This window comes from Abramis brama, assembly GCF_963993115.1.
Source record: "Abramis brama genome assembly, chromosome: 6".
Classification (NCBI taxonomy): domain Eukaryota; kingdom Metazoa; phylum Chordata; class Actinopteri; order Cypriniformes; family Leuciscidae; genus Abramis; species Abramis brama.
In genome coordinates, this window is record NC_139968.1 from 29,017,605 (window position 1) to 29,041,678 (window position 24,074).

General features: G+C 37.9%; 1 protein-coding gene across 3 annotated transcripts in view; it reads right to left on the reverse strand.

Moving 5' to 3' along the window:
- Nucleotides 1–24,074, reverse strand: part of LOC311085625 (uncharacterized protein) — a 69,439-nt gene that overhangs the window by 22,701 nt on the left and 22,664 nt on the right. For 2 of the 3 annotated variants that reach the window (XM_084118158.1, XM_084118159.1), the window contains 19 exons: nt 17,160–17,258; nt 16,528–16,635; nt 14,153–14,269; nt 13,673–13,757; nt 10,804–10,999; nt 8,876–10,706; nt 7,359–7,529; nt 6,610–6,780; nt 6,331–6,501; nt 5,968–6,138; nt 5,598–5,771; nt 3,041–3,214; nt 2,619–2,792; nt 2,266–2,436; nt 1,923–2,096; nt 1,475–1,645; nt 627–800; nt 306–476; nt 17–187 (listed from right to left, as the gene is read on the reverse strand). In XM_084118158.1, the coding sequence (XP_083974284.1) occupies nt 17–187; nt 306–476; nt 627–800; nt 1,475–1,645; nt 1,923–2,096; nt 2,266–2,436; nt 2,619–2,792; nt 3,041–3,214; nt 5,598–5,771; nt 5,968–6,138; nt 6,331–6,501; nt 6,610–6,780; nt 7,359–7,529; nt 8,876–10,706; nt 10,804–10,999; nt 13,673–13,757; nt 14,153–14,269; nt 16,528–16,635; nt 17,160–17,258 (4,674 nt within the window). The remainder of the gene's footprint in view (nt 1–16; nt 188–305; nt 477–626; nt 801–1,474; nt 1,646–1,922; nt 2,097–2,265; nt 2,437–2,618; nt 2,793–3,040; nt 3,215–5,597; nt 5,772–5,967; nt 6,139–6,330; nt 6,502–6,609; nt 6,781–7,358; nt 7,530–8,875; nt 10,707–10,803; nt 11,000–13,672; nt 13,758–14,152; nt 14,270–16,527; nt 16,636–17,159; nt 17,259–24,074) is intronic. The other variant, XM_084118160.1, reaches the window with a different exon arrangement.

Below are 24,074 nucleotides of genomic sequence, written 5' to 3' on the forward strand. Positions count from 1 at the left end.
TAGATTATCAACTCACCTGAGTTTCTCCAGTTTACAGTTCTCCTTCAGTCCATCAGAGAGCAGCTTTACTCTTGAATCCTGCAGATTATTATTGCTCAGGTCAAGATCCTTCAGACTGCTGGAGTCTGAACTGAGAACTGAAGCAAGAGCTGAACAGCTTTCCTCTGTTAGATCACAATTACTGAGCCTGAAAAAAAAAAAAAAAAAAAACAAAAAAAACAATAAAGCATCAATGAAGACACATGATAAAACTTTTCACAGTATTGCTGTGATGTTGAGTGTAGCTGATAGTGAAATGTACTCACTTCAGTATCTTCAGCTCACACACAGGATTCTTCAGTCCCTCACAGATCTCTTTGACTCCTGAGTCCAGCAGACGGCTGTTGTTCAGGTTCATCTCTTTCAGGATGGTTTTGGAAGAGAGAACAGTAACTAGAACTGAACAGTTTTCCTCTGTCAGCTTACAATTATTCAACCTAAACACAAAAACAGCATTATTTATTATTCAGCACATGTTCAACACACATCAGATCAACAGATCTTTGTATCTGCTTACACATGTGACTTACAGTATTTTAGAGCGAGTAAACCGAAAAGTTATAATGCATAAAATCATGTTTACTCACTTCATTTTCTCCACTTTGCTATGAGAGTCCATCAAAAGAGCAGAGAGCTTCTCTCCATCCAGATCTCCTAGTTTATCTTCACTTAGATCAAGTTCTGTCAGTAATAATGGACTTTTACCCAGAACTTTAGTGAGATACTCACACGCTTCCAGTGCAGCAGGACTTTTCAAAAATCTAAACAAAGCAGATTATCATTTTATATCATATAATCTTAAAATTTAATGCCTTTTGCAGCAGTTTATGTACATAGTGCGTGGTTAGTGTCTAAGTGCAAGATTCTGATTTCGGTTCTTTTGGAGCACATTTTTTTAATCCTAGCAACATTCGTTTTAGGTATTATTACCAGAGGCTAACATTCACAATAAACTAGAAGGAAGTTTTTATGTTAATTTTTAAAAGTTAACAGACATTACCAATTTATTTATTTAATTGTTGTTAGATGTGAGGTTAAATATATATTTTTTCATTATTTTACACAGAAATACTATGTTAAATTGTAATGTTAAGTGATGTTATTCAACAGTATTTTAAATGTTTATTACAGTTGTATAAAACATTTGATTTTATGCAGTTTCAAAGGGACAGACAGTGTTTATGGTAAAAGGAAACTCACAGATTTCCTTTGTGCACTTAAAGTATGGTAACTGATTAAACACTTCTGCTATGCTATGTTAAACCAATGTGTTTATGGCTTATGCTTATGTTCCTTCCCAAATTTTATGTGATGGAAAGGATATTTTAAATTTGCAGTTTTAATAAATATTTTTTTTTTAAATGTAATCACCTGATGGTCTTTAATTTATAGAGTTAATTCAAAATACTGCACTATATAATTTTAAGACACTCACATCGGTGTTAGTTTACAGTCTGGTTTTTGTGCTACATCAAGGAGCTGCTTCACTCCTGATTGTCCAGGATCATTTCCTGTGAGACCCAGCTCTATCAGGTGTGAAGGGTTTGATCTCAGAGCTGAAGCCAGAGCTTTATAACCTTCTTCTGTGATTCTGCAGTCTGAAAGTCTGTAAAACAAAAATAAGTTTGGACAGAGATTAGTTGTGGGCTTATAAATACATTCTGAAAAACAACTTACAACAACATGAACTAAACCACATTTACATAGTTTATTCAAATACATAATTGATTACGATATTTAAAATAAGTGAAGAGAAAACTGAGGTGAAAAAAGTAAATATTAAATTTAAGTCACTGTAGTTTTAATTTTCAGTTAATCTGATAAAAGGGACATTTACAAATGTATATTAACATTCAGAAATGTTGATGAATAAAAATACACACTTGAGTTTCTCCAATCTGCATTGTGTATTTTTCAGCAGAGGACAGATACTCATTATTCCTGAATTTCCTAGTACATTCCCACTCAGATCCAGCTCTATCAGGTTTGAAGGGTTTGAATTAAATGCTGAAGTCAGAGCAGAACAACCTTCTTCTGTAATACTGTTATTATTCAGCCTGAAGAGAAATAAAACAAAGACAGGAAACATCTTCAGTTTATTTCAGCCACAATAACAGAGAGATAAATCAGTATGATGGTTTATTTAATAGCCCCCCAAAACAGTATTCAATTAGACTCTGAAATCGATTAGATACTTTGCAGTTTATAACAATATAAAATACTCACTGAAGTATGTTGAGTTTACAGTGTCTATCCTGCAGTAGAGCAGCGAGCTTCTTCACATTTGAGTCTTCTAGTTTACGTCCACTCAGATTCAGCTCTCTCAGGAGTAACGGGTTTTTACCCACAACTCTATTCACATACTGACAGGCTTCATCTGCATCAGGACCCAAAAACCTGCAGAAGAGAAGATTAATTATCTTTGCGAAATGAAAAACAGCATCCGATTATGATGGGGAAAAAAATTTAAAATGTTTTTTCTTGAATTTATTTTGATCCAACAGACAATATTAGTTAAATAATATTTCTATAAACAATTCACCTGTATATAATTTTTCTGTTATTTCATCATGTCTCACCTTAGTGTCTTGACTTGACAGTTTGGATCCTGTAGTAAATCACTGAGCTCCTTCACTCCTGATTGTCCAGGATCATTTCCTGTGAGATCCAGCTCTATCAGGTGTGAAGGGTTTGATCTCAGAGCTGAAGCCAGAGCTTTATAACCTTCTTCTGTGATACTGCAGTCTGAAAGTCTAAATAATAAGACTTTAACCAATTACTCATTTAATAAAAACAATATTTCATTATCAGCATTACACCATTGAGACATTTATAATGTCCAGCACCTCAAAAAGTTTAATATGTTTTTCAATAGTTGTATAATGTTTCCAGGCATATTGTGCCCGCCAAATAGTATGTTTACCAACACTTGAAACTTTTTTACAGGCCAGCTTTAGGCTTCAACTTTATTGATTCATGTTTACATGAACTGAATTCAGACCTGAGTATCTGCAGTGTACACTGTGAATTTCCCAGTAGAGTGGAGACTTGTGTTACTCCAGTGTCTCCTATTTTATTCTCACTCAGATCCAGCTCGATCAGGTTTGAAGGGTTTGAGTTAAAAGCAGACGCCAGAGCAGCACAACCTTCTTCAGTAATACAGATGCGATTAAACCTGTAGAAACAATGTGAAAAATACAGCTTCACGCAGCAATTAACTGGGTTCAAGTGCTTTAAGGCCTTTAAGCACATGCGTAAAAAGGTATTATTTTTTTTAGCAAGCCTGTAACCACTGATCATTGATGGAAAAGACCATTTACAGCCAAAACAGGCAATTTACTAAGGAGATACATGTTTACACAGTTATCAAGGTAGAGCCAAAAACATAGGACTGGTTCATGAAAGTAGGTTTTTAAAATGATCTCCAATATTTAATGAAAGATTTGATTAACAGTGGTTGTCCTAGAGGCAAAGTTCCTCAGAATGAGGAGTTCTACAATATTGTATGAATGAAGTGGGCGTGGGCCGATTTCTTTTGAATTTCTCACAGCCCTCTAGGGCCGTGAATCAAACAGGCCCAGCGAGTTTAGTTCCCATCGGCCTCCTTTAACCTTGTCTGACAGCCGCTCGAACTTTATTGGCCGACAGCGGACGTTTTTTTTTAGATATGTTAATGTACTCGTAGACAATCGCGGCACCTTGGACACAGCATGCCAGTTTTCAAGTCAATCAAACAGACGGTTGCGCAGCTATAGCCCTCTTTGTGTGTGTGTGTGTGTGTGTGTGTGTGTGTTTTTTTTTATTGTTATTTTTTTTATAGCGCCATTAAGTGGCCAGTTGCCGTGACCTTTTTCTCGTGACCACAGACCGAGACCGTACATGGGTGTACTGAGTTTGGTGGAATTATCTCATTCCGTTCAAGACGGAAAGCCAATAATTATTGACAGTCAGACTCCAGAGACTACAGATTCATTGCACTGGTTTGGTTGTGACAGGGCAAAAAACCTAGGACTAGTTCACAAAAGTAGCTTTAAAAAAAAAAAATCCAAAATACATAAACATTTGAGTGAGGTTTGTCTTGACCCAAGGATTACAATGATATAATACACTTGAGTCTGTGACGAACGGTTTAGGAGTTCTAAACCATTATGTACTCTTGATCGCTGTAGCGGCACCATTAGAATGATTGGAGTGATCCTTGGTGATGTTGTAGATGATGTGAGTACTTCCATCCCTCAAAGTTTCAAGTCTCTACAACTTACAATTTAGTCTGCCCAATCACTTTTTGGTGAGAATGCTGATCCTTGGAAATTTGTATAATTACAATAGGGTTTAAACGCTACGTAATTTAACCTCAAAGATAACTAAGTAATAACATCCAAATCTAAGCTATGCATACAATTATACAACCAATAACTTTGCTACTGCTTTTATACATCCATATGAGATATGACTAAATATTTTTTTATTAAATATTGTGCCTTTGTAATTAGGGTTGCAAAATTCTGGGAATTTTCAAAGATGGAAACTTTCCATGGGAATTAATGGGAATTTAAGGGAATTACCAGGAATTTAAACTGGGAATTTTCAAAGTTGAGGGTTTGCTCTTCATAGGGAACTTAAATATAGTTGAGGAAAGTATATTTTAGCATAATCTTGACTAAAACAAACAGATGCCATTCAAATACACTTGAATATCCATGCCATTCCTCAATCACATGCACATAGTACACTGCTTACTGCATGGCTATTGAGACCACACCCCCTACTGGCTTTGTGCATGCCTCCATCACATGTACAGAAGCCCAAAGCACAAGACTATTGAAGGCACACATTTGAGCCTGTGGACTAAACAAAGTGAAGTAAGTTTTGATGATATTATGGGGAAATATATTTATTAAATGTTTAAATTGCAAATATCACATACAAATGTATTCATCTAGTAGATAGCAAGCTGATAAGTTAGATGCTAAATAAGCTAGCATAACTTTATTTACCACTTAAGTAGGGCTGGGTGGTATGACGGTATATATCGTTACCGCGGAAGAAAATGTCAACCGTAACAGATTTTTTTATTCTGTGTATACCGCAACATGTAAATAAGTAGGCGTGGTTAACTCACGTGCAGCGTGCGTGAGACTGAGACACTGATATTTGTCAAAGAAACATGAAGAATGACCAAAAGGATCCACAATAGGAATTACGTTTTCAAAATTAACGTGATATTTTCAGGGGGAAGGCGCAGAAGTCACCTAGAGCAGTGCAGCACACTGAAAGTTTAGAGAGACGCACATGCTCGCAACGGGGCTTACTTGACAACAAGTTCATATATCAATATTCTAACAAATAGAAATAACCTTAAATAATGTATCTATCTGTCTCTTATGTGTACAGTTACTTTCAGAGTGGACGCGCAAGCGGTTGCCGTGGTAATGAATATTTCCAAAATTCCCCAGCTTAACTTCCCATGGAAATTTACCGTAAACTTTCCGGAAATTTACCGGAAATTTTCCGCCCCTTTGCAACCCTATTTGTAATACACATTTAGATTTACTTACTTCAGCTTCACCAGTCTGCACTCTACATTTGCAAACAGAGACGAGATGATCTTCATTCCTGAGTCTCTGAGAATACTCCGACCTAGATCCAGCTCTTTCAGATTTGAAGGATTTAAATTTAAAGCTGTGGCTAAAGCATTACAATCTTCTTCTGTTACGTGGGTGTTATTTAGACTGTATAAAGAGAAAACTAAGGGTCAGTATTACCCAAGTAAATATGTGTTAGATACTACTTTAAATGACAATTGATAATGATGATGCAAATACAAAAGAAACATATAGCAAATCATTCAGCACTCTTTTCACATAATAAATAAAATGCAGGTTTAAAAGCACTTGAACTTGTCATCATAACAACAATACAACTTACATCAGTCTGTTGAGTTTACAGTGTTTATCCTTCAATACAGGAACAAGTTTCTTCAATCCTGAGTGTCCCAGTTGACATTCATTCAGATTCAGCTCTCTCAGGAGTAAAAGGTTTTCACCCAGAACATCAGTCAGATTCTGACAGACTTTCTCTGCTTCAGAACCCAAAAACCTGCAGAATGGAGATTCAACCAAATTGATTTAAATTATTAACTAAGCTTGATGTAGCATTTGATTCTAATGGAACAAGTGTGAAATGGTTAATCTTAAATTTATTTTTATTGAAATATTTCAGTGCTACAGTACTTTTATCAAGTAAATTGCCTGCATATCATTCATTTTGTATTATTTCATCATGTATCACCTTATTGTTAGTTTACAGTCTGGTTTCTGTTGTACATCAAGGAGCTCCTTCACTCCTGATTGTCCAGGATCATTTCCTCTGAGATCCAGCTCTATCAGGTGTGAAGGGTTTGATCTCAGAGCTGAAGCCAGAGCTTTATAGCCTTCTTCAGTGATACTGCAGTCTGAGAGTCTACAGAAAAGAGATTTCAATCAAAAGTTGATCACTGAATATAGAGACAAACGAAATGGCCAGTGTTAGACAGAGTTAGTCTAACATATATGTTAGACATTAACTCACCTGAGTTTCTCTAGTTTACAGTTCTCTTTCAGTCCATCAGAGAGCAGCTTTGCTCCTGAATCCTTAAGATTATTATTGCTTAGGTCAAAATCCTTCAGACTGCTGGAGTCTGAACTAAGAACTGAAACCAGAGCTGAACAGCATTCCTCTGTTATCGCACACTGGCTGAGCCTGAAAAAAATTTGTTTTTTCAATGTAATTGTTTCAATCAATGAGAGGCATGCTAGCGAAGGCAGTTGCTAGCGCCTCTTGAGGCCATAGGGAGTTAGGTTTACTGCAAAGCTCTTACTATCTGGCCTCCGTTACAGTCTCAGTTTCATCTCTCATATCTATCAGACCTTTAGCATTTTGTCTACTTAGCTAACTGGATATCAAATCTTTCCTGATTCTTATTCATCTATTTCAATTTAAACCTTGCAACAAACATTTTGCTATGTAATAAATCATGTGGCTTCACCAATATAGAAAAAGCAGAGCAGATAGATCTACAACTAGTAAATCGAATATTTAATTTATTAGGTTTCATGAATTCGTTATGGTGAATTTCCATTAACTCCCCTTATCCGTCAAGCTGAAGTAGATGTAAAATAACCATATTTTTTCTGAAACACAGTAGCTACTGTATTATAGTGGTAAACTAATTAGTAGTCATTCCAATTTATATTAATTAACTGATGGTACTGAAATCTATTATTTATACACAAAAAGATATCTAAATCACACCTTTTGTCTGCTGCCACACAACTTACCTCAGTATCTCCAGTTTACACTTTACACTCTTCAGTCCAGAGCAGAGATGAATTACTCCTGAACTCTGTAGATTATTATTGTTCATATTCAGCTCTTCCAGATTGTTATCTGATTCGAGAGCTTTAGCCAGACTTGAACAGCTTTTGTCTGTTAAGTCACAATCGTTTAACCTAAAATAAATCATTTAGAAATTATTAAATTACAAAGTAAAATTTAATACAAACAATAGATTTACTATGTACAACTATTTTTAAAATTCCATTTATTCCATTTAGACAAACAATAAATATACTCTAGCGTGGTGGGCTTCCACTGACAATACAGCTTATCTCATACTGCTACATAAAAACAAACAAACATGATTATATAAAATATATTTCATCTTTAATAAAAAGGAGTTTAGTTTGATTTAACTTTCTTTATGAGTCTGTAGTGGTGGAGAATCTGGGAGTTAATGATGATTTGATGTGGGTGACCTAAGTATTCAAAGTCTGTCACATGATTCTCACAGAGATCTGGAGGGCAAAACATCCATAGAATTTTACATGTTTTCCTAGCTACAAATATTTAGATTACCTCTAAAAAGAAGAAAAACAAAGATATATGAACAAATGTTAAGATTTGTAAAGCCGCCGCAGCATTTTAATCACTAAAATGACGGGACATTGTAAAACGCTCAACGAAAAAAAAAAAAAAAAAAAAGGTAAATGTATAACGACAGTGATATTAAGAGAACAAATTCAGTATACTCCCTAATGATGCTGCATACTACATAGACTGCAGAATATTTGCAGAATTTAATTTTAATGATGTTGTGTTCCTCTGAATTTTTTATTTTTTTTTGAAAAACTGAATTCCCTAGATGCTTAAACATAGTTTAAACATTTTAACTATCTTACTAAGCAATAATGGTTATAATTAAACTGTAAATTAATATGTTAAATAACATTCATGGTGTAGCGCACAGATTTTTTATAATCGTTATTGCTGATATTGCTTTTTTATTTTGCACTGGCATTCAAAGGGCTAATTCACAGGGTTCCAAAGCCTGGTCGAGGAACTAGATAGTGAGTTAGGCTGGTTACATTTGTTCAGCGTTACAATTGAAAGTTCAGAAAAGGAGTCTCCTTTGTTGGTTGTACTTCAGACATTACAATATACTTGTACCTGGTATATGATTAATAATTATATACGAAAATTTTTGATAAATGTTTTTTTCTTTCTTTTTTATTACTTTTTAGTCATTTTTATTTTTATCAAATGTCTTTAACCTGCCCCCTGAAGGCCCAGTGTCCTGCAGAATTTAGCTCCAACCAGTGGCTTGTACAGACCTCTCAAGCCACAAACCCCAGCTCCAACCCCCCCATGGACTACACCCTAATTAATACACCTAAAGCAGCTAATCAGGCTCTTCGGGATTACTTGCAAAACACAAAATGAAGCAGGTTGGATATAAACATTTTAGGGCAGTGGGCCTTAAGGGCCGGGTCGAGGACCTCTGCTTTAAATGACTTACAGAGCTCTTTTGGAGATTTTCACAACTTCCAACAGTCTAAAGAGACACTCGTCTGATTTCTTGAATTTCTGAAGATCAAACTCCTCCATCTCCTCGTCTGATGTCAACAACACAAAGGCCACAGCAGACCACTGGGCAGGTGAAAGATCAGCAGATGACAGACTTCCTTCTCTAAGTTGAGTCTGAATCTCTTTCACCAGAGTTTGATCATTCAGTTCATTCAGACAGTAGAACAGATTGATGGATCTCTCTGGAGACAGATTCTTATCTAATTTTTCTTTGATGTACTGAACCATTTCCTTTTTGCTCTGGTCATTGTCTTCTTGCTGTGTCAATAGACCTCGTAAGAGTGGACGATTGGTCTGGAGTGACAGACCGAGGAGGAATCGAAGGAAAAGGTCTAGGTGTCCAGTTTCACTCTCGAGCGCCTTGTCCACTGCAGTCTTGAGCAAATCAATCATGGTTTCATTTTTGTTCTCCTGTTCTGCAGACTCTTGAACAAACACACTTTTCTTGTTTATGTCTAGAAACAGATGTGCATAAAGGGCTGCAATAAACTCTTGAATGCTCAAGTGAACAAAGCAGAAAGTGGTACCAAGAATGATCCCTTTTTCCTCCTTAAAGATCTGGGTACACATGCCTGAGTACACTGATGCTTTAGAGGCATCAATACCACATGATTCCAGGTCTGTGTCATAGAAGAGCAGGTTGTTTCTTTGCAGCTGATGAAATGCCAGATTCCCCAGTGAAAGGATGGCATCTTTATCCCAGGAAACATCTGGTGTGTATTCTCCATCATACTTTCGTCTGCTCTGCTGGATCTGAAAGCGTAGAAAGTGTGTATACATTTGTGTCAGAGTCTTGGGAGTGTCTTCAGTATTTGATTCCTGCAGTGTTTTAGAGGCTTCATCAGACTGATTGTCATTATTTCTTTTCTCTTCCAAAATGTTCTGGAGAACAGTGGCTGAAATCCAGCAGAAGACCGGGATGTAGCACATGATAAAGAGACTCTTTGATTGTTTAACATTGTCAATGATTTCATTGGCCAGATCCATATCCGTGAATCTTTTTCTGAAGTATTCCTCCTTCTTTTGTGCATCATTGAATCCTTGTACTTCTGTCACACGGTCGATACAGTCAGGAGGAATCTTACTGGCAGCTGCTGGTCTGGTGGTGATCCAGATGAGAGCAGAAGGAACCAGATTTCCCTTGATGAGGTTCGTCAGGAGAACATCCAGGGAGGCTGGTGATGATACATCACGCCACGTCTCATTACCATCAAAGTTTAGAGGAAGACGACATTCATCCAATCCATCAAGGATGAACAGGACTTTGAATTTATCATTTCTTGCAAGGTTCAGTCCTTTTATCTCTGGAAAAAAAAACCTTATAAGACTTGTTAAGCTTTGTTTTTCTTTCTCCTTTAAGTTCATCTCTCGAAATGCAAGAGGAAATATGAAAGTAATATCCTGATTTTCTTTTCCTTCAGCCCAATCCACAATAAACTTTTGCACAGAAATGGATTTTCCGATGCCAGCAACTCCTTTTGTCAGTACAGTTCTGATCTCCTTGTCTTGTTCAGGAGCTTCAAACAAATTTTTGCATTCAACTGGTATCTCTTGTGATTCTTGCCGCCTGGCAGCAGCCTGAATCTGCCTTACTTCATGTTCTGTATTGACTTGTTTATTAGCACCTTGAGTCATATAGAGATCTGTGTAGATGTTATTCAGAAGCTTGGAGTCACCGTGCTTTGCAATTCCTTCAGATACAGATTGATGCTTCTTCTTCAGGTTTGATTTTAGTGGTCGTTGATGAATAAGGACCAGCTCATCTACACACAAATGATAATAAAAAACAGATATGCATCATTTTCTCTTGTACATTTTATAAGTGACAATGACAAATTGTTATGCCCATGACACTCTTACCTTGTAGAGCATCTGCAGCCTCAACTTGCTTCATATCTCTCAAGAAGTAGAGTGTCATATCAAGAGCTGATTCTTTAATATCACGCATTTCCTCTAAAAAGTCCTGCACAAAGTATTGAGTGTTCTCTCTTTTTAGTATTTTCTTAAACTTTTCCAGCTCATTCTTCAGAAATATGGTCATTTTGTTCTCAAGAGCCTAAAAACAAAGCAAGAAAAAATAAGGGGCAGACCAAAAAAAGTAACCAAATCCTATACCCTTGTCAAATACATTTAAAATGTAAAAAATTGAAACATTTTACTTGTAGCACAAATTACAGACAAGCAACAATAAAAGTCACTCATTTAGTTTGACAGCATTGACCATACTTGAGGTAAAGTCGTGGTGAATACAAAAACACAAACAGCAGGCCCGGTTCCAGAATCAAATAACTGACGGTGCTTCTGAAATTATTGAGGGTATTTTGTTAAAGTGCAGATGAAGGCTGAGCAACGGCTCCACCATAGTAGTGTAGGCTACAGAGGGACATTTAAGATTATAGGCAACACAATAAATCTCTAACTTACTGTACACCGTGTCTACACCTTGTTTGTTAATGAGAGGTTTCGCAATCCTGCATAACTCAGCACTGAATAAAACTCTGGCGTTTTGAGCGGTGAGTGGAATCTGACTAACTTAAACACCTCTGATTGACCATTTTGTTCATGAGATCAACAACAATGTCTGTGAATGGCTACATTGCTCACTGCTGCAAAAAAACACATTGTAAATAGATACGTTTGACGTTCTCCAGAGCGGAAACGCAAATATGCACTGGAGCGTTTGCCAAATCTGTTTTGCCAATATAATATAACAATATTATTACATTATTATTACCTGGTATGGATCAAATCCAATTATCAACATGATTTCTTGGTATCTCAGTTCATGTGTTTTTTTATTCACTGCCATTAACCCTCTGGGGACCAAGCTGTTTTTGGGGTCCTTGAGATGTTCTGACATGCCTTGACATTTGTGCTTTTTTCAGTTAATTATAAACATGTTAATGGCAAAGGTGTAAATTCACTCTATATAGCACAAACAGGGCTACCATAATATGCGAGCAACGTGTATGTAGATGTTTGTATTTTTAAGAGAATAATGTTTATGCGTGGTTATTGGAAAAAATTAAAATGAAAGTTGCTGAATTAAGAACACAAAACACATATTAAATATGTGTCCACAAGACTTTTGACTAATGGATGTTGTCCCTTTTAGTTCTAGCTTTAAAATGATGTAAAAATAGTCTTGCTTTATCGTTCACAAAAAAAAAAAATACATTGATTTAAATGGTGTAAAACAGGTTTTGCTTGGAAAGGCAATATGCGAGGGGGAGGAGTAGTTTCCACCTTAGATTAAGGTGTCCCACCCACTCTGCATAATGACTCTGCCTAATGAGCCATTCATTCAGGTGTGACACTGACTGAGCCACAATGCAAGGACAAAAGATGTATTTAGAAGACTTATATTGACCATTTAAGATTTCGCTTACATCTCTCTTGTAAATATGTTTTACTATTTTATTAAAAATGTTACAATTACAACAATAATTACAATTTCAACAATATTTCAACTGTACTCTTTCTTTATATATATATAGCCTATATATATATATATAAAAAAAAAAGATTATAGGCCTACATTTTATCATATGTATTCATTAGTTTGAATATAGCCAACATTGGAACATCTAACATCTTAGTCTATGAATTTATTTTTGACAAAAATAGTATTTTTTTTGCAGTTTAATACGTTGATTATACAAATACATTTTATTTCAACATAACAATATTATTCCATTCGATTTTTACTCATCTCAGTAGGCTATAGCAAAGCAGTTTATTCTTTCACACACAGACGCGCGATTCATATTTAGGCTAAACAGTCTTTACAAATATGTCCCCTACATTCATCTCACAGAAAGGCGAGTCATATTATAGAAATGCGATTCATCTTTTTGCGGTTTGCATAGGCCTACACTAACGTTATTCCATAACGTTATTCCACACGTGAGAAAAGAAAACAGCCTACCTCACTCCTCAGCGCAGCGGGATCTGCTCCTCATATCAGGAGATATTGCTCCTCATCAGCACTGTTCTGAGGAATCTTTTCTCCATAAGGTAGGCTATATTATGCCTCACTCGATCGCGACGCGCTTTGTTTACAGCTGATGTGGGCGTTTCACACCCCTCAGAATTTGCGTTTGAATAGCACGCGCTCTCCAGGGAGTGGTCACATTACTGTGAATTAGCTCGTAATGAGCTCGACTGGAGTCGCTCTCTTTTTATACAGATTACAGAAGCTGAGAATATTTGTTTTTTATATAAATGACTTCATTTAACAGATGCGATCTCAAGCTTTATGCCCGTGGGTCTGTTTGCCTGTTTGACTGAATTTTCGCGGAGTTATAGATCATTTTCGAACGCGTTTCAAATGGGAGTTTACTGACAGAGAGAAGGGAGAAATCGCATCATGTTAATTTTTCTTTATTTGTCAAAAAGCAAAACACTTTATTTTTATTGTGAGTATACAGAAAAAAAATAGAAACTGAACAGGATCGATTGATGTATTACACGAAAATGAAAGATCAAAATTAACAGAGCATTTAGTGTTTATTTTCATTGCTAAAAAAAAAAAACGAGCAAAACGCGCCGGCGCGTTCTTGGTCCCCAGAGGGTTAATAAGTCATGAGTTTGACTTATTTTTGAGTAGAGATTTGAAAATTAGGGATTGTTAGAACATCAGTTAGCATGATTATATTTATGTTTTAAGTTTTAAAAATAAGAACTAAATACAGTTTTAAATTTGTTCAATAACCTGTTTTTTACTTACCTTGAATATCCAGAGGAGATTTTTTTTGAAATCTCTGCGGAAGTGGTAATTCTTGAAATCCGAGTCAGATTTCTCGTATTGAACCCTGGAAGCAAAATAAATGTGATTTTTTTTGCATTTCAATCCATACTATTGGCTCAGTTACAAGAAAGAGCAGAGTTTTGTGGGGGCACTATCCTCTTGGTAGTAATAATAGACTATTGCATATACAGTATATTCCATTTGACCCTGATGACTGAAATTTATGATTCATTGCAAGGTGCTGAATTTAACTTTCAAAAATTGTCAGTGTGATTTATATTTACATGGATCACTGCACACAGTCAGTTTGATTCAAAAGGCACAAGTACATTATATTGAAAAACCATGTTACATATCATGGCTTATTACGTCTGAAAAAATAAACCTAATTACATTTTGACAACATAGATCCATTTAAGTTGGAAGTGAATGGTAAGCTGTGGTATATTGTGTTCTCACCTGTTGAGAAGAAAAGATGCCAGTTCCTCATCACTCTTCAATTGCTTCTGTGCTTTTAGAGCTTCCCACCGTGTAAATTCTGCACCAATATTTACTGTGGTCTTTTGCCTTTTGTTACTAAACCACAGACAAAAAGAAGAAAATCACATCAAATGAACGGGTTCACAGTTGTCAATTTCATTTGGCCAAAATCAAGAGTAGCGTCAGTTCTGGCAAGTCACATTAGTAAAGCTTGCATCAGCTGACTCTCAGCTTCTCCATGTCTACCTATAGGAATACGACACCTTTCACAGCATCCATATATTTAAGCTCCTTCAGTATTATCAACAACAATCTTGTTTCTCAGGAGCTAATTACCCTCCTCCGTTCCCCAGCTGCTCCTCTCGTCCAGTCAGGATTTGCCATTCTGATTCCCCTTTGGACTAGACTAAATTCTCGAATTATCTTGTACATTAAAATATTGAATTAATGATATCTGCAATACATTCATGTTGGTTCTGTTCTGTTCACCCTAAGGGGGGTTAATGCTGCTCTCCCTCATCTTATCCATGCAAGGCTGCATGGATGCACAGGGAGTTCTCGCCCAGAACAGAAATGTCAATCCAAACTGTTGGCCCTATTTTAACGATCTATGTGCATGGTCTACAGCACACGGCGCAAGTGCACTTAGGGAGTGTCCGAATCCACTTTTGCTAGTTTAACAACGGGAAAAATGGTCGGTGCGCCCGTCGCATGGTCTAAAAGGGTTGTCCCTATTCTCTTAAATGAGTAATGGGTGTGTTTTGGGTGTAACGTGCAAAAAACCTATCAGTGTAATTTCCCATTCCCTTTAAAGCCAGTTGCGCTGGCGCCATGGCAGATTCGCTATTTACATGGTGGGATTTGCAAGCGGAAAGAGTAAACGCATCTCCAGAGAGCAAATGGATCTGCTCGTGCGCAAGGTTAAAGCGCGCAAACAGACCATTTACGGGACAGGCCAGATTCCATCATATCTTCTTTATGTACACAATATAAATTTTTTACATTTTAATATTTTTTATTTTGTAATATTTGGCATGTTTGTGTGCTGCTGTGCATCCCTGTGTTGTGGACCCACCAACAGGCACACATTACTAATTTGCTCTTTAATTAACAATATATATATATATATATATATATATATATATATATATATATATATATATATATATATATTATATTATTTTATATATATATATATATATATATATATATATATATATATATATTGCGCCATTAACTTTAGACCAGGTTTCAGTTGATCAATGGCGCAGTCTATTTAAAGGGTTAGTTCACCCAAAAATCAAAATTCTGTCAGTTATTACTCACCCTCATGTTGTTCCAACCCCGTAAGACCTTCGTTCATCTTCGGAAAAATCTGAGAGCTGTCTCACTCCTCCGTAAGCTTCTAAGGGACTGAAACTTGCTGGCCCAAAAAAGTTATTAAAGAGATCATTAATATAGTCCAAGTGACTACAGTGGCTTAATCTTAAGTTTATAAAGCGACGAGAATACTTTTTGTGCGCTAAAAAACAAAACAAAAATAACGACTTTATTCCACTATTCATTTCCTTCTCTCTGGGCCTCGAGTGAGTTCACGTAGTGTTTTTGCGCAGCGCGTCACACACATGACCAGCGTCGGCCAATAGTGAGCCTACGTGGTGACGTGCAACACTGACGCGCTGCGCAAAAACACTACGTGAACTCACTCGAGGCCCAGAGAGAAGGAAATGAATAGTGGAATAAAGTCCGTTTTGTTTTTTGTTTTTTTCGCACAAAAAGTATTCTCGTCGCTTTATAAACTTAAGATTAAGCCACTGTAGTCACTTGGACTATATTAACAATCTCTTTAATAACTTTTCTGGGCCAGCAAGTTTCAGTCCCTTAGAAGCCTACGGAGGAGTGAGACAGCTCTCAGATTTAATAAAAAATATCTTAATTTGTGTTCCGAAGATGAACGAAGGTCTTACAGGGTTGGAACAACATGAGGGTGAGTAATTACTGACAGAATATTCATTTTTGGGTGAACTAACCCTTTAAGTTGCCTCAAAATAGCAATGCACAAACAATGGACCTGAACACACCTCATTTTCAGACCAGCACGCCCATGGGCGCACAAATGGGAGCAAATGCATTTACTATTTAAACAACGTGGCGCAGGACATGAAAATGTAAACTACGCTGCATTGCGCCGGGTAAAATATGGCCCTGTATGCTAATTGTCAATCGAATTTGACGATAGTGGTCCTGACAGAACCATTATCAACCCAGCAGCTTACTGCTACCTACTTCATCAGTGCAGAAAGGTGGTTGATTGAAAAAACAGTTTTATGATAAAAAAAGAACACAAGAAATACCTTTTGGTAGATGATGGGGTTTTCGCACAGAAGTTTGGTCCATCACCTTTTGAATGGTCACTCTTCATAGACACAAAGCTGGATGCATGTGAAAATGATCTTTCCCTACTGACACAGAGCCGAAAGAATAAGAAAAAAACACTTTACTACAGGTTACTGCTGTGTCATTTATAGAGGTTTGACGTTGCAAATGGTACTTAGATGCAATATAGCCCCGTATGGAATGTATTTATACTTGATTGCCTGTTCTGTATTTCCACTGTGGAATGTAGTGCACTAGTGGCTACCTGTGTTACTGAACGACCATGTTCATTAACAAGTAAAGCCGATTACAATTTTCTTTCAAAATTCTTTGATTTATTCTTGTATTTAGTCAAGTTCTAGTACATACACTAAGTTAACATCACTGCATGTTTGTGTAACGTGCTTGTTCTGTTTTGGTTTGGTTCTGTCATTTGCTTCTGTGATCTTCTGCGTGTTCTGTGTTGTTTTGTAGTGTTGGTTTTGGATTTTCCTTCTCTTAATATAGACATGCACCCCAATACAGTTACATGTGACGATAGATTTTACTTATTTAATAATAATTAATCAATGGATCACATGTAAGACGCTTTGAGAAACAGATGAAATACCTTTTGTCATCTGGTGTTTTCTCACTGAAGTTTGGTCCATCACCTTTTGAATGGTCACTCTTCACAGACACAGAGGACAAATGTGAGCCTGATCTTTCACTAATGACAAAGAGACAAAAACACTTTACTTTAAAAAGGTTTGATGTTGCAAATGGTAATTAGATGGGTAGATGGAAAACCTACAGCAAAGGAGGCTTTCTTTGAACTCTACGCCTGCTCTTACACGGCCAAGGAGGTCATCCCTGAACACCGTTTGCCCCTGTTCTGTCAAGGCCAAGGAAGCCTTCCTTGAACTGTCGGCCAAAATGAACTCATGATCTAATTGCCAAGGAAGCCAGCCTTGTGGTGGTCCCCTGCTCCACCATAGTGGTCACCAGCTCTGCCTGCTCCTCTGTAGTGGTCACTGTTGTGGCAAATTCAAAGTCCTCAAATCGGGTCTCAAAGAAATCTCTCAAGAGTCGAAGTTCCAGGTCTCAGAAGAATTATGTGTTATTTATGTTCGTTATTGTTTCATTAAACACCCCTGCACTGGATCCTCATCTCAGTCTGCTTTTGTTTTTATTGGTTCCTTTGTTTCTGTGTCAATAGCCGCTTTCCGACCGGAGGAACCTTTTCACAGTTCCTAGAACTATTGGCTAAAGTACCCGGATGTCGGCGTGTTCGCACCGCAGGAACTAGGAATGATTTTAGTTCTAGGACCTCCATTTGGAGGAACTAATTTAGGTCCTACTTCAGAGTAGGGTCTAAACCAGCACTATAGGAACTACCCGTGACATTAGTGTACGCTGATTGACCGAACGCACGCGGAACACCAGCACCCGCCATTTTTAAAACAGCTATAATGTAAACACACAGATTATAGCCTATATATTTACTCCAGAAACTAACTATACAAACATGGAAAACAGTGATAGATGGGCCTCTAAACCTTAATGCTGAAGAGAAAATCCAACGCAACTTTGAGGGGACCAAGCCAAACATGATTATGTTTATCTGCCCAGCTAGCAACACTGGACATCAACCACACGGCATAGGCTAATAACCTTTTTTTCATATACTGTCTACTTTCTATAACAGTTCTATCTAATAACATGTTAAACAGTACTGTTAGACAGATTGCTAACTAATAAACACAGAGAATGCGAGCATTGTTTGCTCTGGCGTTCTCAGCGCCGCCAAAATAAAGGTCCGTCGCGCCGTCAAAATAAAAGTCGCCGTGCTTGCGTCACTCCCTTACCCCTCCTGCCAGTGCGAACGCAAACAGCAAAACCCGAGTTTGGGGGAGAGTAGTTCATAGAACTGTTTAGAAGTGGACAGTTCCTATAACTAAGTTCCTATAACTACTTGGTCGGAAAGCGGCTATTGTCTTTTTGGGTCATTGTGTTGATTACTTTCAGGTGTGTCTTGTTATGTCATTAGTCCTTGAGTGTATATATAGCCCACATTTCCATTGTTCCCTTGTCTAGATTTGGTGTGTATGTAACCTATTGTTTAGTGAGTTTGTCAAGCCTGATCTGTTCATAGTGAAGTCTGTTAAATTTAAGTCTTATTCTAGTCTTTAAGTTTGTCATGTTTTTGTTTGGTTTGTCTTGTATTCTTGTATTCTATGATTTTCAAGACATCACCCTTAGGGACATTGTTTTGCAGGGGGTTATATTAATAAATTTGCTTGTGGCTTCCTGGGGGAAAGATCCACTGGTCTCTGGCGCAATACATCAATCATACTCTGTTGTTAAGCAGCTCATCATTCACTGTGGGAACTGCAGAGGAGAAACCTCGCAATTCCGCAGCACCTGCCATGCCAGAGTCTCGTCAAGTCCAAGAACGTTCTATGCCCTATGTTACGGTCATGAAGGCTGTTCATGTTCTTGCTTCACCATGGCCTTGCAATCTACCAAATCCGCCATGCGACTTACTGCTCTACTGTTGTGGTCATCGCCAGCTCTACCCTGGTGGCCCACTTAGCTCCTGGCTCTGCTATGGCCACCTGATCCTCCATGGTTTCTTTGACTGCTCCACAGTCTTTGATCTTGTCCATGATCCAGGTCCTCACCCTCATCTCCTTAATGGGCCTGGCCCTCCATTCCTCCCCTTGGGCCTCCTCCAATCCACCACCCTCCTGATCTTGTTTGTGTTTTGGGTGGGTGTGCCATTGGCATATGGAGCCGCCATTTGTTGGGGGGGATATGTCACATTCGGATTTGATATCACTTTCATGTTTTTATGTCTTTTATTGTGTATTTGTCTCACTTCTGTTCCTGGTTTTGTCATGTGATTCCCATAATTCCTGTGATCTCATAATGTGATCATGTCATGTGCTCCTCTTGCTATAGGCTTGTTTGACTTCATGCAGCGCTGAGCAGACCGATCGGCGACTGACTTGAAGTAGCACATGCTGGTTAGAAAAACGTCTTGAAACAGCACCAACGCCACGTGACTATGACGTATGCCATCAAAGTACTGCGAGAGCGAATTGAGATCAGCTGGCTCGTTCATTCTGCACAGCTTCTCCAGAGTGGCTGCACGAGCTCTGATGACGACACAACTGTTTGTTTTTCCTGTTTCGAATGCGCATGCGTCGCGTCTGAACGTGTTGTTGTCTTTGGAGCTACCGATTGATTTATAATTCTTGATTTCTCTTTAAACTCACTTACAACGAACATTTTCTATTTTTTTCTCACCTCATAGTTACAACGCGGACTGTTGAGCAGACGCGTCTCAAGCCTATTAGTGATCCAACGTCGGATACTCTTATAGGTTACTCCTGTGGATCACGGCTGAACGCGTCTTCTCCACACTCACTTACGGTACAAACAAACATTTTTTTCACCTATCGTGCGTCTACTCTACACCTGTACCACTAAAAAGACGGATTATATACAAGACTTCAGTCATAAATTAGTATTAATATTGATAGCATCACTGGTAGCGTCGTTGCTAACTTAACTTACTGTCCATCTGTTAAAATGGCGAATATATCAGATGTAAGTAGTCTACCTTTTGGTGCAGGTGAGGACACATTTGAGCTACACGCGTTGCAGTCTGAGCTGGAAGCTGTTGAGAAACAGATCCACGACCTTTTAGTGAGAAAAGCCGAGCTGATAGACCGGCGGTTAGCTCTTGAAACATCACGCGCCGATGCAATTGCACATAAATCAGTGATCAACGTTACTAACCCGCTGACTCCGACCTCGTCTACTCCGTGCGTTACTCAGCATCGGTCACGAGCGTCGAGGCCGCGATCAGCTATGGTCTCGTTTACGCCGGCTCCAACATGCCACCACGAAGCCTGGATATTTCCGCAGCGGAAGACGCGAGTCAGGTCTAGACCAAGAAAACTCTCTCCGACCCTCTCGGTTTTCGAGATATCCACACAAAACCGCTTCTCCCCTCTTCGCGAAACAGAACGCGATGCTGTGATCATCGGTGATTCCATCGTTCAACACATACAAGCTACGTTAAATAAAAGTAAGGTGCATAGTCACTGCTTTCCTGGTGCTCGTGTTTCTGAAATCGCTGCTCACGTTCCCGAGATTCTGAACGAGCGCGTCGGAACTGTGGTCCTGCACGCGGGAGGGGCCGACATCAGGCTGCGACAGACAGAGGTTCTGAAGAAAGACTTCAGGAATCTGATCGATACGGTACGCAGCACATCGCCTGATATAACGATCATTGTGTCAGGACCGCTTCCCACGTACCGACTAGGTCATGAAAAGTTTAGTAGATTATTCGCGCTAAATGAATGGTTAATATCATGGTGCAATGAGCAGAAACTGCTCTTTGTAAATAATTGGAATCTGTTTTGGGAGCGTCCTAGGCTTTACCGTGCTGATGGCTTACACCCAAGCAGATTTGGATCGGATCTTCTGTCAGATAACATCTCCAAAATGTTAAATACCTTTTGACTAGTAACCAAAAGTTCAAATCATAGTCTCTGCTGCACCAAATTAACTGATATAAATAGTGTAGAACATTGCATAGAAACTGTGTCTATTCCTCGTTTAGTGAGATCAAATAATAAATCTACTGCAGGATCTAGAAAAAATCTAATTGTTATTAAACCAGAAAATGTTGCTATTAGTAACCAAAAACAATTTCTAAAGCTAGGTCTTCTAAACATTAGATCACTCACACCTAAGGCAGTTATTGTAAATGAAATAGTCACGGATAATAGCTTCGATGTACTTTGCCTTACTGAAACTTGGCTTAAACCTAATGATTATTTCGGTCTAAATGAGTCTACTCCATTAGGATACTCCTATAAGCACGAACCCCGTCTGATTGGTCGTGGCGGTGGTGTTGCAGCGGTCTATAGAGATATTCTCAATGTTACTCAGAAAACGGGTTATAAGTTTATTTCGTTTGAAATACTTGTACTAAATGTTACGCTCTTAGATGTTAGAAAAAAATCCATATTATCTCTAGCCTTGGCTACCGTATATAGACCGCCTGGGCCTTACGCTGATTTCCTAAAAGAGTTTGCAGATTTTCTCTCAGATCTATTGGTCAATGTAGATAAAGCATTAATTGTTGGAGATTTTAACATACACGTAGATAATCCAAATGATGCTTTAGGGGCTGCGTTTATAGATTTATTAAATTCCTTTGGGGTCAAACAAAATGTCACAGGACCAACTCATCGTCTTAATCACACACTCGATTTAATTATATCATATGGAACCGATCCAACCGATATAGATATCATTCCACAAAGTGATGATGTCACTGACCATTACTTGGTAACTTGCATATTACGTACTGCTGTAATATGTCATGCGGCGCCGCGTTTTCGACCAGGCAGAACAATCCTTCCATCCACCATAGATAATTTCTCGAGTTGCTTGTCTGATCTGTCTCAGCTGCTGCCTGAACCCAAACAAACAGATGAACTATAAGAACTAACTAGCACTATGAGCACCATTCTCTCTAGAACATTGGATGTTGTTGCACCCGTTAGATTAAAAAAGGTTACAGAGAAAATTAAAGCACCATGGTACAATAATACTACGCATGTTCTAAAGAGAGAAACCCGTAATTTGGAGCGTAAATGGAAACAAACTAATTTAGAGGTCTTTAGAATCGCGTGGAAAGACAGTATGTCACGTTATAAAAAGGCCCTAAAAGCGGCCAGGGCTGAGCATCTCCGCAAACTAATAGAAAACAACCAAAACAATCCTAGGTTTTTATTTAACACCGTGGCTAGACTAACAAATAAACAGACGTCACCCGAACAAAATATCCCGTTACAGTTTAGTAGTAATGATTTCATGAACTTCTTCACTGAGAAAATAGAAAACATCAGGACCACAATTGTAAACGTTCAATCCTCAATCGCACCTTATAATTCAGCCTCAATTACCCCCCTGCAAGAACAATTACAGTGCTTTACAACTATAGAACAAAAAGAGTTAAATAAACTTATCACTTCATCTAAAACAACAACATGTTTATTAGATCCTATACCAACTAAACTACTGAAAGAAGTGTTACCTGTAGTGGAAGAGCCTCTCCTCAATATTATTAACTCGTCTTTATCTTTAGGTCATGTTCCAAGAACATTTAAACTGGCAATGATAAAACCTCTCATTAAGAAACCACAATTAGACCCGCATAATCTAGCAAATTATAGACCCATTTCAAATCTACCTTTTATGTCTAAAATACTAGAAAAAGTTGTGTCCACTCAACTGGGCTCTTTCTTGCAAGAAAATGATATCTATGAAAAGTTTCAGTCAGGATTCAGGCCGCATCATAGCACTGAAACTGCGCTCGTTAAAATCACAAATGATTTACTTTTAGCTTCTGACCAAGGCTGTATCTCAATACTAGTTTTGCTTGATCTAAGTGCTGCGTTCGATACTATAGATCATACAATACTCTTAGATCGACTACAAAATTATACTGGTGTTCAAGGACAAGCATTAAGCTGGTTTAGATCATACTTATCAGACCGCTACCATTTTGTCTATTTAAATGGAGAAAAATCGATCATAATTCCAGTAAACTATGGAGTGCCACAGGGATCTGTGTTGGGCCCTCTGTTATTCTCAATATATATGCTGCCACTTGGAAATATTATAAGGAAACATGGAATTAGTTTCCATTGTTATGCTGATGACACTCAAATATATATTTCATCACGCCCGGATGAAAACGCTAAATTATCCAAATTGACAGAGTGTGTTAAAGATATAAAAGATTGGATGACGCGTAATTTTCTTTTATTAAATCCAGACAAGACAGAGGTAATACTTATCGGTTCAAAAAACCGCCCACAGAACCTCTCACAATACAACTTTGACATCGTAGGATGTCCTGTTACTTTATCCTCTACAGTAAAAGACCTGGGTGTTATACTCGACGGTAACCTGTCTTTTGAAAATCATATTTCGTATGTTACAAAAACAGCCTTTTTCCACCTTAGAAACATTGCTAAGCTACGTAATATGCTATCAGTTTCTGATGCAGAAAAGTTAGTTCATGCATTCATGACCTCGAGACTAGATTACTGTAATGCCTTATTAGCCGGTTGTCCTGCATCATCAATAAACAAGCTACAGTTAGTCCAAAATGCAGCCGCTAGAGTTCTTACTAGATCAAGAAAATATGATCATATAACACCGATTTTATCATCACTACATTGGCTACCTATAAAGTTCCGTATTAATTATAAGGTATTGCTACTGACTTATAAAGCCCTAAACGGCTTAGCTCCAGTCTATTTAACGGATCTTCTATCACCCTATAATCCATCGCGCTCTTTAAGATCAATAAATTTGAGGCTTTTGGTCATACCTAGGATATCCAGATCAACCAAAGGAGGGAGAGCATTTTCACATTTGGCTCCAAAACTCTGGAATAGTCTTCCTGATACTGTTCGTTGCTCGGATTCACTCTCCCAGTTTAAAACTAGAT